Source organism: Lycorma delicatula, chromosome 2 (genome assembly GCF_047948215.1).
Source record: "Lycorma delicatula isolate Av1 chromosome 2, ASM4794821v1, whole genome shotgun sequence".
Taxonomy (NCBI): Eukaryota; Metazoa; Arthropoda; class Insecta; order Hemiptera; family Fulgoridae; genus Lycorma; species Lycorma delicatula.
The window spans coordinates 144199203-144212083 of record NC_134456.1 but is presented as its reverse complement, the minus strand read 5'-3'; the positions used below and the strand labels follow the sequence as shown (position 1 = coordinate 144212083).

Sequence of the window (12881 nt, the reverse complement as noted above, 5' to 3'; positions counted from 1 at the left end):
TATTTAATTTGTGTAAAATATAAAATAGTTAATTTCCAACAGCAATTAGACCTACTTTACAAAAATTATTTTTATTTGTTAAAACATGTTTTAGTACGTTTATACGTGAAGGAGTATCAAGTATTACTGTTTGTTGAATAAATTTTGAAGTTAATTAGGAAATTTTGTATGTCGCTGAAATGTAGAAAAAGTAAACAATGTTATTATTTTTAAAATGTTATGTTCTCAGCAGTTACTGGATTAAAATAATAAATTTGTAAAGTTTCCGCAGTAATAATAATTTTATTATTATTGTTAATCGTATTTTGCTATTAAGTTTAATAAATACAAAACAAAATAAGAGTTAATTAGACATACATCATTCGTAATCAAATAATATTTTAATCTTTCCAAGTTATTACCTAAATATATATTCTAGTAGTTATTTCAGAATATATACGCTGTACAATGTTCTTTGTAAACTTCTGGTTTGAATTAGCTGAAGTAAATTAGCTACCTACTTTCCTAAAACCAAAATGTATTTTTTCTGATGAACATCTTCCATTTAATTTTATTTAATTATATTTTCTTTCAGGAAAAATCATTTCCAAATAATTTTTTAAAATGGGAAACATTCAGAGGATTTATAATCTGAGAAACATAAATAATAAGATATTACACCGTTGCAAATTATAAGAAAATGCTGACCGAGAGTTAAAAAGAGTTAAAAAGCAAGAAATAATTTTTTGTAGTAAAAAAAAAAGTAGGAGATATGGTAAAACAAAAATTAAGTAAATAAATTCAAAACATCTTGCTACAGTGTGATGTACAGATTAGACTGCAAACAAATGATGTAGATATTGAAAAGAGAAGCCCACTAACCAGAAAATATTTTAAAGATAAACTGTGTATCCATATCACAGGAGGATATGAATTGAAATTTTTGTGAAGTAACAGGGTGGCAAGTGAATAATTTAGACGTAAGTTGGGCCAGTGGAATCTTGCTGTAACTGAAACTTTAGCCTTAGTAAAGTGAAGGTGTTGTAGTGTTGCGTTCTCGAGATTTGCAGAATTGTGATTGACTAATGAGGAGAGGAATAGTTAACTACCCACAATACCACCTGGACACCCCACAAGAATGTTTTGTAGCACGTTGCAAGATTTTGACCTGTAACAAACAAGGTCAGATTAATTACTCAACCCAGTTAACATTATATGTATCGTTTGCGAACCGACATGGATTAGTCCATGTGTGTCCTCAATGAGAGGCCAATATATTTCAACTTAGGGTTATGTCGTTTAACCATCTCCTGAAATAAATAATAGTTTTTTGTTGATCGAATAGGTTTTGTCTTTTTATTATTTCTTCGACTTTACCTCAGATTTTCTGATCAAGTTTTAAATTATAATTTATTATTTATTTCACATTTTCTTTCGAAGAAAGAAAATATTTCTTCAGTATGCATTCTTCATCGACTCGTTTTAGGCAAAATTGTGGTCTTATATACACCTGGAACTCAGGAAAAATTTGGGGAAGAAGATTTGAAATCCCGGTAAGTCGATGCTATACAATTCCATCTAAAAAATACTACTCCTCATAAAATTACAAAACTTTCATAATATTGATTCATCAATGACTTCATTAGAAAATCAAAACATTTTGTCTAGCCTAGGCTATGGTAATTCAGTTAACTATTCTCTTCATTACAAAAGATTCAGACTAAAAAAAAAAAAAATTTTCTTTACAAATTAACATTTTTTTTGTAGGAATAAGGAAAAAAATTGTGTTTCTCATAGTTCAACGTTTCCCCCACCTCAAACAAAGGAAATCATACCTACAACAAAAATAATACGTATGTCTTAAGAAATTTTAGACAAGTTGGAATTTGCTGTATTATTGTATTTTTTGGAACAATTTATTTGTTACATATTTTAGTGCAGGGGAAAATATTAAAAATTTCATTTGATTCTATTGAATGATTTCATCTTTCAAATTATATTGTGAAAAATAATAAGCAGTAATGTCTGTAATAAATAGTTTGTGCAATACAATAACTTAAATTTAAAATTAATTTTATATATTTTTTTTTAAATTAAAAAAAGTGAAAATATTTCATTATTACATTTTGCCTTGTCAATTACGAAATAAGAAAATGTACTAGAAAAAAAACAGAGATTGAAATTGTTGCCTCCATTAAGGATTTTTGAAACTGTAAGAACCAAAATAAAAAAATGTGATACAAATTTTAGAACGGTATAAAAAAGTTAAGATTGTTCTTGGCAAATTTGACGGCTTGAAATACTGTAGACTTAGGTCCAACGTACATATTAGATATATATTATTTGATTCAGCTGGAAATCATGTGTAGTTCGTGAATAGTTGCATTTAAAGTAAAATACCCAAGAATATAAAAGTTTTAAAGTGATATACCCTACTAGAAAATTACTTTATAAACATATGAAATATGTTTGAATTACTTTGAGTTACTTATATGTATATGTTTAATTACTTTGAGTTACAAATATGTTGAATTACTTTATGAGTTATGATAAAAAAAACCAATTTGGATATTATATTCATTTTCATATTTGAGAGTCTGTAATTATGATCGTCAACATTTAGGAAAAATATCGAAGAATGAAAAAATGTTTAAATAATTTTTTTTTCTATCGAAAATTTTCAAAAGAATTAGGGGTTTTCTGTAAAAGTAATTATCACTAATTGGAAAAATGAAAGGATTTGGAAAAACGTATGACGGTGTTGTTAACGATATGGAAGAAACAATTGATGTTTTCTTCCCAAATAGAGGTTTTTATATTCTTATAATTTCAGAGATTCTAATTACTTCCTCTTTTTTTTATAAATCGTACATTTACATAAATTATCCACCTATTTCATTACACAATTGAAATATATCTCCTACTAACAAAATTACCTTAACTCAACAATGTAGAAAAGGTTACATGTAATTTTAATTTTTCACAAATAATGGCAAATAAAACTAAATTTAATAAAAAGTTAAAATAATGAATGACAATAAAAGCTCAGTTTTGTTCTTATAATATAAGAAATTTGTGGGGATGGAAGGAGTGAAGAATTATATAGGTAGGGTAAAAGAAATAACTTTCGTTAGTTGTCGCTACTCTTATACTTCTGTCATAAAATTTACTGCAAAAAAAAAAACACACGTAGGTTTATTTCGCTATAAATTTCGACGGTAGACAGTTTAATATTGTTGGCAATTAAAGTTTCCATTGCTCATAACAAACTTTTATTTATTATTATAATAGTCATTTCAAGCCATTCTAATTTAATTGGTTTAATCATTCAATTAATGTTTTTGTCGTTTATAAAATTTATTAAGTTAAGTTCAATGAACATAAAACAATTCTTTTTCAAGTTTAATTAAAAATGTATTTAGATGTAATTTAACTTATCCAAAACTAATTAAGATTGTACCGTTGACGTTGTAGAAGCTTGAAGCGTTTGAGAAATTTAAATCACTATGAGCAAGATTTTTTATAATTTTTAAAAGTATTGTCTATATTTTATAGAACAATTACTTTTTTAGTCATTATAATTAAAAACCTAATTTTTTCATTAATCATGCTGAAGTTATTTAATTTTTAATCGATAAATTATTTAAATAAATCATTCATTGCAATGACCCTGTTTCAATAAACTGTATTTATATTTTGTTTGTCGCTCGTTCCTTTATATTTTTAACCGTTTTCTTAAATCCACTGTTAGGTGTTTTACGAGATCCGAATATATCACTCAATACTTTTTTTTGTATTTTGCTACATATTTAGTTTATATACTAACATTAAAAAGAAATTATCGTTGTGAAGATGATTGACGAATAATCTAATGAATTTTTAGAATAATTGAGACTAAAAAATAGTTTTTGTGAAAAAATGTTCTGGTTTTTTTCTGTATGTCTCTCTTGGAAATGAATATGTTATTCAAATCAATAAATAATAAAATTATACTCTGTAAATATGACTGCACTTGACCTGAATACATCCAATTAATTCAACAAAATATTAAATTTATAAAAATAAAATATTCTTTCTCTAATGATATTGACTGACTTCACGAAATACTTCTTTGTTCTTTTAATATGAAGTTTAGTACGTCCATTCTATTATTATAAAAGTATTCAAATAATAAATTATTAGAACTTTCGTACCTTTATCTAATCATATATTGTATTTACAGTTTTTCTAGATTTTTAGGGCATCAAATGATTTTATCAGATATCTTCTTATACTTCTTTATTTTGAATAAATAAAAAATAAAAATCTGATCTATATCGAGCATCTTTCCAGGGTCTTTTTCTTTATTTCTCCTTCCTTATAATCAAACTTACCATCGAAAAACATAAGTAGCTTTGTTTGTTGTTCAATAATTTATCGATAATTATTTTCCATATAAAATTATAAAACAATAATAACTATAATTATTACGCATAATAGTAAATCATTAAATTGTAATTCGCTAATCTTAATAATTTGACAATTTATCTTAGCAACAAAAGTGATAGAATAATACTGACTAATGACTGAGAATATAAATTACAAATATTGTATATTGAAGTAGAAATGCAAGAAAAGTAGGTAAACTGCGATTAAATAATTAATAATGAAAATAAAGTAAGCTAATAACATATTTTGGTATCTTTGTCATAATTTTTGAAGTAGAGAAGTTACAGTACGGTTTCTTATTACGAGTATTTCATGAAATCAGAAAGATTGTAATGGTATCTTAGATATCTTTACGGACAAAAATATCCTTAATTCCGGACTAGAGAAGGTATGAAATAATTATCATTATCTTAAGCAAGTTATTTATGATTTTTTTTTTATGGATTGTGAATTCTATGAGAGGCAACAATAGCAATATCCAATAATCAATATTATTTTTATTTTTGTTTTATTTTTACTTTTCTGGAATAGTAGTTCTAGAGCTATGCTTCTAAAAGGAAATTATGGTAATCAGTCCAAAAATAGGGTTTGGATCTTTTTTTATTTCTCTACATATCATGACCCAGGAAACCCAAAAAAACAAAAAAGGGGATAATCTTCGTATGTGTGTAAGTGTGTTTGAAGCTTAATTACTTTTCACTCGATAAACCGATTCTGAAGAAACTTTGTACAGAAACTCATGTAAATCTGTTCGCAAAATTTTAGGGTCAATATCGCCTGGTGGTGGAAGGGTTTTGGAATTTTCTCAAACCTTTTGAAACATAACTCTACTTTATATTAATATCATCGGTACATGCGTGCATGCTTACTTCACATTTTAAAAAAAAACCCAATATTTTCCTTCCCCGATAATCTAAAAAAAGCTATCATTTTATTTATTACATATTTTTTATCAGAATTTTTTCAATGTGTTTCTTGGAATAGTAGTAGTGCAAGCGAGCCAAAAAAAAATAAAAATATTTTGGGGCAATTTTATGGTTAGGTGAGTCGATCAAAGTTTAAAAATATAGATTTTTTTAATTTTTCAAAACTTTTTGGTCTACTGAAATTGTTATTTTATTAAAAGTTTAAGTAATAAACTTTTAATAGTAATATTACAATATAATTTCATCATAATTTATCCCCCCTCAAAAAAGAAATCTGTAACTTTTTATTGGTTGTACATTTTATAGTTGGGGTTTTTATAGTTTCTTCCATTTAACATATTATACTAGAAATATCAAAACTTTTTTTGGAAGATTATTTTGGAGGTAGAGAACGAGAAAAAAATAAAAGAATATGGATTTTTTTTTTAAATTTTAAATCTTTTTGGTTTATTTGAACATATAATGATAATTTTACAATAAAAATTTAACATAAATTACCCATCACTCTAAAAAAGAAATCTTAGATATTTTTTTTTCATGTATAATTTTTTTCCACAATATAAGAATAAAGAATCAATGTCTGGAAAGTATTACGACTTTTTTGTCAACTTATTTCTATTTATTTATTTTTATTTGATTTTTTAATTATATACATGCGTATTGTAAACGTTTATGGCAATATTTTTGTGTAGACTCAGTGATCAGTAGTCCTACCTACCACATTATATTTTTTACGGTTTGGCTGGTTGAACCAGGGTATTTACATGTTATTTTCTTACATCCAGCCCCTTATACATGTATATTGCGTCCAACGAAGAGGTATACGCTTTTGATTTAGTATCACTCGCCAATCCCCCCACCGAATCTAAAGAAACTTTACATACCTTTTAATGAAGTTTCTAAAATGTTCAGAAAAAATTTCAACCTTCTAGGATTTATAGAAACAAAATGGCGGCTTTCAAATAAAAATGATTAAAAACAGCTGATAATTAGAACTAGAGTAATTAATAAAGTTAAATAAAATTAAACCATGAATAAAATTGTTTTATTCGATTTGAGAAACTGTTTAACAACAAATCATCTGTTTTTAATTATTTGCCAGCTCTTTTGTAATGAATAAAAATTTGGTTTATCTGAAATTGCTGTTTTTATTTGAAAGTCGTCATTTTGTTTTTATAAATCTTAAAAGTTTTTAATTTTTAGAGAACATTTTTATAACCTTCGTTAAAAGGACTGTAAAGATTCAATAGAATCGGTGGGAGAATAGGCGAATAATACTAAATCAAAAGCGTATACCTCTTCATGAGACATTCTGTATATAATCAATTATAAATTACAATTTCACCTGACTTATATGAACCTATAACCACTTTTTATAACCTCTAACCACTTTTCTGAATATAGGAATATTATTATTGTATCGTTGTATGAGCATTTTAAAGGTATTTTATTACTGAATTTTATATTATTTCATTCATGTAAACATACAAAAAATTATAAATTTATAAGTTTATTTGTAAGAGTTTTAAAGAGCAATATAATGTAATTCCTACTGCAACATGTGCAGCTTAAACTAAACCGATTATGGTAAGCTGATTAGAAACACAAGCAACAAATTGTACCTACACATGCTCAGATACATAGTCGGCTGTGGTTTGTTGAATTGGACTCCGCTGGACATGTTGTATTAGTTATTACTATATTCCAGAATCTACACGAATATTCTCTTCTTCTACTAAAACATCGATAGCCACCGCTATTTCATTCACTCAACTAACTAAATAAAGATATACCATTAAAACTACTTTGAAAAAAATTAATGTTTATCAAAAAATATTTTCATTGTAATTCAGCTATCTAATCTTTATTTAAAATATATAACAAGGATACGTTTAAATCAATGATTCAAAGAAATATTGTTCAACTTTTGGAACAGTAAATTATTTATGTCGTCTATCACTTGACCGTACTGAAATAATTATACATTCCTTTCTGTTCTATTACTCTCTTAGTTTCAAAGTATATTATATATCATACAATAATCATTTTCTTTTGTATGCTGGTACAATTTTTACCTTAACAACTTTTTCCAGTTATCAATTTTTTTATAAATAAACATACCTTAATGAGGATCAGATTTCTGGACACAGTGTAGAAGTAGAACACCATGTAGTTACTGAGATGGTCTTGATTGTTCAGTAGAAACCATATTTCTGTTTTCAGATGCATCTTTAATTTATGAAGGTAATTTTTATTGAAGCATATACTCGTATGTTGTTCATCAATAATCTGCTTTCCCTCCTTGGTAAAAATAACTCGATCTCTTAAGGGATTGTGGCGGAATGGTTACAACCTGATGCACTACTAGTTTATATACATAAATATATATAAATTAACAAAGTTCATTTATTATATTCATGATTATATTATAAACTTAGATGAAATAGTTATAAATATTTTTAATACTGTTTATTGTTTAGGTATTGTACAGAAAGAACTGAGTCTTGTGCATACTCTTTTAACCGTATATCAAGGGCCGATAACCTCTCCACAGTAACTTACCGTACTAATAAATTTCACGAAAAATAATGAAAACAGTTAATAATTTGCTGACTATAATGTGACCTTGGATGCGGTTTCTTTTTGTCGTTTCTCTAAGAGTAGATCTTCCTTTTTCACTTATCCACTGCATTTCCTGATCATTATCTTTTTCTCGTTCGGGTTTTGTGGGAAAAAATCATAACCTGATAGGTCTTCAAAGGATGCCGAGACTTCTACAGCCAGTGTATATGTGTGTTGTAATTTTTGTGATCTAATAAGGGATAGTTGCCTGTGGATTTATCCAAAAAGTTCATATGCCGTTCATTACTTGCATATAATGACATAAATGCTTGTCAGGGAAAATAACACCTCCTACCTTCTCCAAAATGCTAATACAATAATATATGACTCAAGCTTATTTCTTCTAATACTAATACGCTACTGGCTATAATTCGTCTTAAAACTATTCGTTCGCGTATCAATTAATTTTTTTTTTCTTTCCTGTTTAGCTTCCGGCAATCACCGTCAAGTATTACTTCAGAGAATGAATGAGGATGATATGTATGAGTGTAAGTGAAGTGTAGTCTTGTACAGTCTCAGGTCAACCATTTCTGAAATGTGTGGTTAATTGAAACCCAACCGCCAAAGAACACCGGCATTCACGGTCTAGTATTCAAATCCATATAAAAGTCTTTACTAGGACTTGAACGTTGGAACTCTCGACTTCGAAATCAGCTGATTTGCGAAGACGCGTTTACCACTAGACTAACCCGGTGGGTTGTATCAACTAATTTAATTTTCAATAATTCACGTTTCAAATTCCTCTACTGTTTGTTTTTTTGTTTTACCTTTCCATGTTTTATTGCCAATTTTACGTAACCCCTCTTCTTTGTATCGATCGGCTTTATTCAGACTTAACGCATTATCCTCCAATCAGCTTTAAAATCACACATAACTTGAAATTTAACTGCCAAATAATCAAATTAGTAATAAATTATTGTTATTTATTTCCCCAAAAAATTGATTTATTGTAATAATTATTATTTTATTCATCAAAAACCTAATTGGTAATGTTGCTTTATAAATTTATTTAAATACAAACATTAATCTACTACGTTAAGTAGTCCAGATTAGACTTGTACTAAACATTCCATTTGTTTGAAAGTTGTTTCGACATATGAGGAAAAGCTTGAATATAAGAGAATGCTGTAACTTTTTTTTTACAAGAAAAAAAATATTATAGTTGTGAAGTTCCTTGTTAACTTCTTGAATTATGTATAAAATATTTCAACCATTTTATCAGTTTGCTCGTATTCACTACTGTGAGTTTCACTAAACGTTTTCCTCAATTGCTTGAGACAGCAACTGATTTAGACAACTGATTTAAATGAACTTAGAATGTAACTTACTTACAAACAAAGACTGATTAAATTTCGATCACTACAGATGAACAAAAATACCAACTCTGTACAGAAATGTTTCTTCTTCCTTTGTAATAAACCGAATACATTCATTTTTTGCAATTTGTTTTCTTTTATTACTGTATATACTTATATACACTTTAAAATATTTACACGATTATCATGTCAGATATTTTATTCAAATCTTTTCTGTTTCTACCTTACGATAATTTTTTTAAGACTCACTATTTAAACTCATTAAGAAAATACTTGTTACCAGAGAAATTATAAATTAATCTAACCAGACTTAACTTACGCTCGCTAGTCAAGATTAGCGAGCGAAAGCTAAGTTTGGTTAGATTATATTTATAATTATAATTGCTTATAACTTTATATTTATTAGTTATTTTGTTAGATTTAGACAAATGTTATTATATTTAATGAAAATAATAAATATTCCGAAAAAATCGATGAATCGTTTGTCAACAACTATGGTTACCCGGTATTTCGTTATGACACAAATACAATAATTTATCAAGAATGGTGTTCAATTAATCTAACAGTAACTAATTACACACATTTGTCTAATTCAGTAAGAAAAGTAGATGATAAAAATATTTTATTATCAAATTTAATTCTGCGATTAAGAACTGTAAAACATTTATGAGTAAATCAAGTCATTGATATATATATGTATATATATATATATCAATGAACAGGATTAAAACTATGTACAAATAATAAAATGTATTTATCAACGCAAGGAATAATGATGTATGTTTTAATTATTTTACTTTAGTTATTTAAAAACAATTGGATATAATTTTGCATCTAGTAATTGTAATTATTAAAGATAAACATATTATCAATAATTATACGTGTTATAACAATTATGTTATCTGCAATAATAATTGTATAAATGAGCTACTCCTTTGGGTAACACTGGAGGTCATGAATGCTATCAGCGTAAACAAACTATGAGTAAATGAAGGCGTATAAATTTAAACTGAAGGTAATTTAATACATTTTACTTTTAAGTTAATTTAAAACAAAATTTAAGTACGTACAATATAATTTTTAAGCCTTTAAGAATTTAAATAGTTATAAATTAATCATGTCTATCAGATATCATAGGATAATTCGGATGTATCAGTTACGCCAAAATTTTGCTCTATTTATTAAAATTTAAAGATATAATAAAAAAAAAGAAAAGTAATATATGCATATATATATATAACGCCTCCTTAGTGGAAATATAGTGCCTGAGTTCAATCTAAACAAATATTACTCGTTCAGTTAACATTACGTGAAATTAATTTACTTAAGAGTGTGTTCTCTTTCTCTTCCTCACTCGCTCTCTCAATCTCTCTCACTCTCTTTCTGTATGTGTGTGTATGCTGCGCATGTGAATACACAGTATCACAATAATAGTAACTAATTTTCTTAAGGATGAATAACTAATGAGAAAAAAAAAATAGCTAAATAACTAATTGTTTTTAATATTTATTGTACAAGCGCCAATTCGATATTTTTTTATTCAAAGCAGAATATTAATAAAAGAGTTGAGTTTATGTATCTTCACACCTCCGTTTACGTATTAATGACTATTGACTGTATTTTTATAAAAATAATCTTTGCCTTTTAAACCTACAACTATACACAACGTTGTATGCAAACGCAGATTTTCATTGGCTTCTAATTAAAACCTAATAATTATATGCCAGTGTTGGAGTTATTTTGAGAATTTTAAGTAGTAATGGAGCTAATTGATAGGAAATTACGAATAATTTCAATATTTATTTGCATTTTAAAATCAATAATCTTCACATTTGATATTTACTCATAATAATAGCAATTATTTTCTCAAGCATAATACATCTCATTACATGTCAATTTATGTATACAAAAAAGAGTAATATATTAATATCTACTGTTCAAGCTATCGGTGATTAGATTATTATTGGTATTCAGATGCTTGCAGTAATGCAAGTTGCAGGCAGATTTGCAATGGTTACAGTGTTACCATAGTTACAAATTTTACATCGGAATGGTATAATGTTTTTGCCATGAACTAATGTGAATACATTACTACTATTATAATGCATTTACAAATTCATTATAAATGTACATCACTGGAAACATTGAAGCAAATAGAGTCACACAATCAAGAACATAACAAATTAAACTAAGCATATCAAATCATAAGCATGATTAGATAATAAAAAGTCGTTATGTATAAAACGATTAGTAAAACCCAATAATTATTCATCAGATCGATACCCGTGCCTCTAAAATGAGTAAGTAATACGATATATATATATATATATATATATATATATATATATGAAATCATATTAATAACGAAATATTAAGCATATATTAATTTAAAAATTAGGTAAAAAATTATTTAGTTTTACTTTGTAGAATAGTAAATTTTCTATCAAATTTATTTATTTAATTAACTAATAAAAAATGTAAAAATAAAAAAACGCATATGACTGAATTTGAATTTTTTTTTTATCAGAGGATGGGAAGTGTTCGAGGAGAGGACGTGCCTTACGTACTGGGACTGCCCCTGGTGGGGGGTCAGCCCTTCTTTCCCCACAATTACTCCACCCAGGATGCTTCCATATCCCGCCAGCTCATACATTATTTGGCAAATTTTGCTAGAAAAGGGTAAGTGAACAAATTTATTTTTTATTTACTTTATTGTTCTTTTTTTTCTATATAATACAGGGTTGTTATTAAAATTAAGATATACATAGGTTTTATAATTAAAATAATAATTTGTTTTTACTCGTATTCAAAAATGGTTTTCTCTTTTTTTCTATATAAGCTATATAAAAAATTAAAAGTGCATAATCATAATTACGTAAGCTTCGTAATCTTTTGAAGAAGTACTACTGCTTCAAAATATTAATAAAGAAGTACTACTTCAAAAGAAGCAGAGAATAATATTTCTCCTGTAAGGTTGATGATTATTTTTTAAAAGAAAGCAGAATCTTTTTTAACAAATAATTATTGTTGCTCATCGGTATGTAAAAATTACAATTAACAAACTAGAAATTCAATATTTAGGACACGAAACTTTTGGTGAGAGACTGTAAGAAAAATATTATCGGAACATCAAAATGATATTGATACATCAGCTGTAATTCGATTCATTAAACGTGTATTACTTAGAGAGCAGATTTTCAGATGAAGAATTAAAAGACTGGCAAGCATTTGATATTGAAATTATTATAAAATCGGGAAACAATTTTGATTTCGGAAAGCAAAATTTAATACAACTTTCCACAAAAATATCCAGAATTTATGGAAAATAAAAGCGTTGTTATAGATAATATATGGAACGAATATTCAGAATTAAAATTTACAATTCTAGAGAAAATTAAACTGGTATTGTTCAAGGCGTTTAGCGGTACATTAACCTTTGTCCAAATTAACCATGAATTATCTAACCTTTCCTTTCTGTATAACATTATGAGAATATTTCAAACTTCTAGTGCAGACTGCGAACGTGGATTTTCTGTTATGAATTTCATAAAAACAAAATACCGAAGCAAAGTTGAAAATGAACACTTGGGTGATCTTATAAGAATTAAAT

At 26.7% G+C, this 12881-nt stretch overlaps 1 protein-coding gene across 1 annotated transcript in view; it reads left to right on the top strand.

The window, feature by feature from the left end:
- The window catches only part of LOC142319294 (neuroligin-4, X-linked-like), an 894612-nt gene that overhangs the window by 845061 nt on the left and 36670 nt on the right, over positions 1–12881 (top strand). The window contains exon 5 of the mRNA XM_075356400.1: positions 11799–11950. Within this exon, the coding sequence (XP_075212515.1) occupies positions 11799–11950 (152 nt within the window). The remainder of the gene's footprint in view (positions 1–11798; positions 11951–12881) is intronic.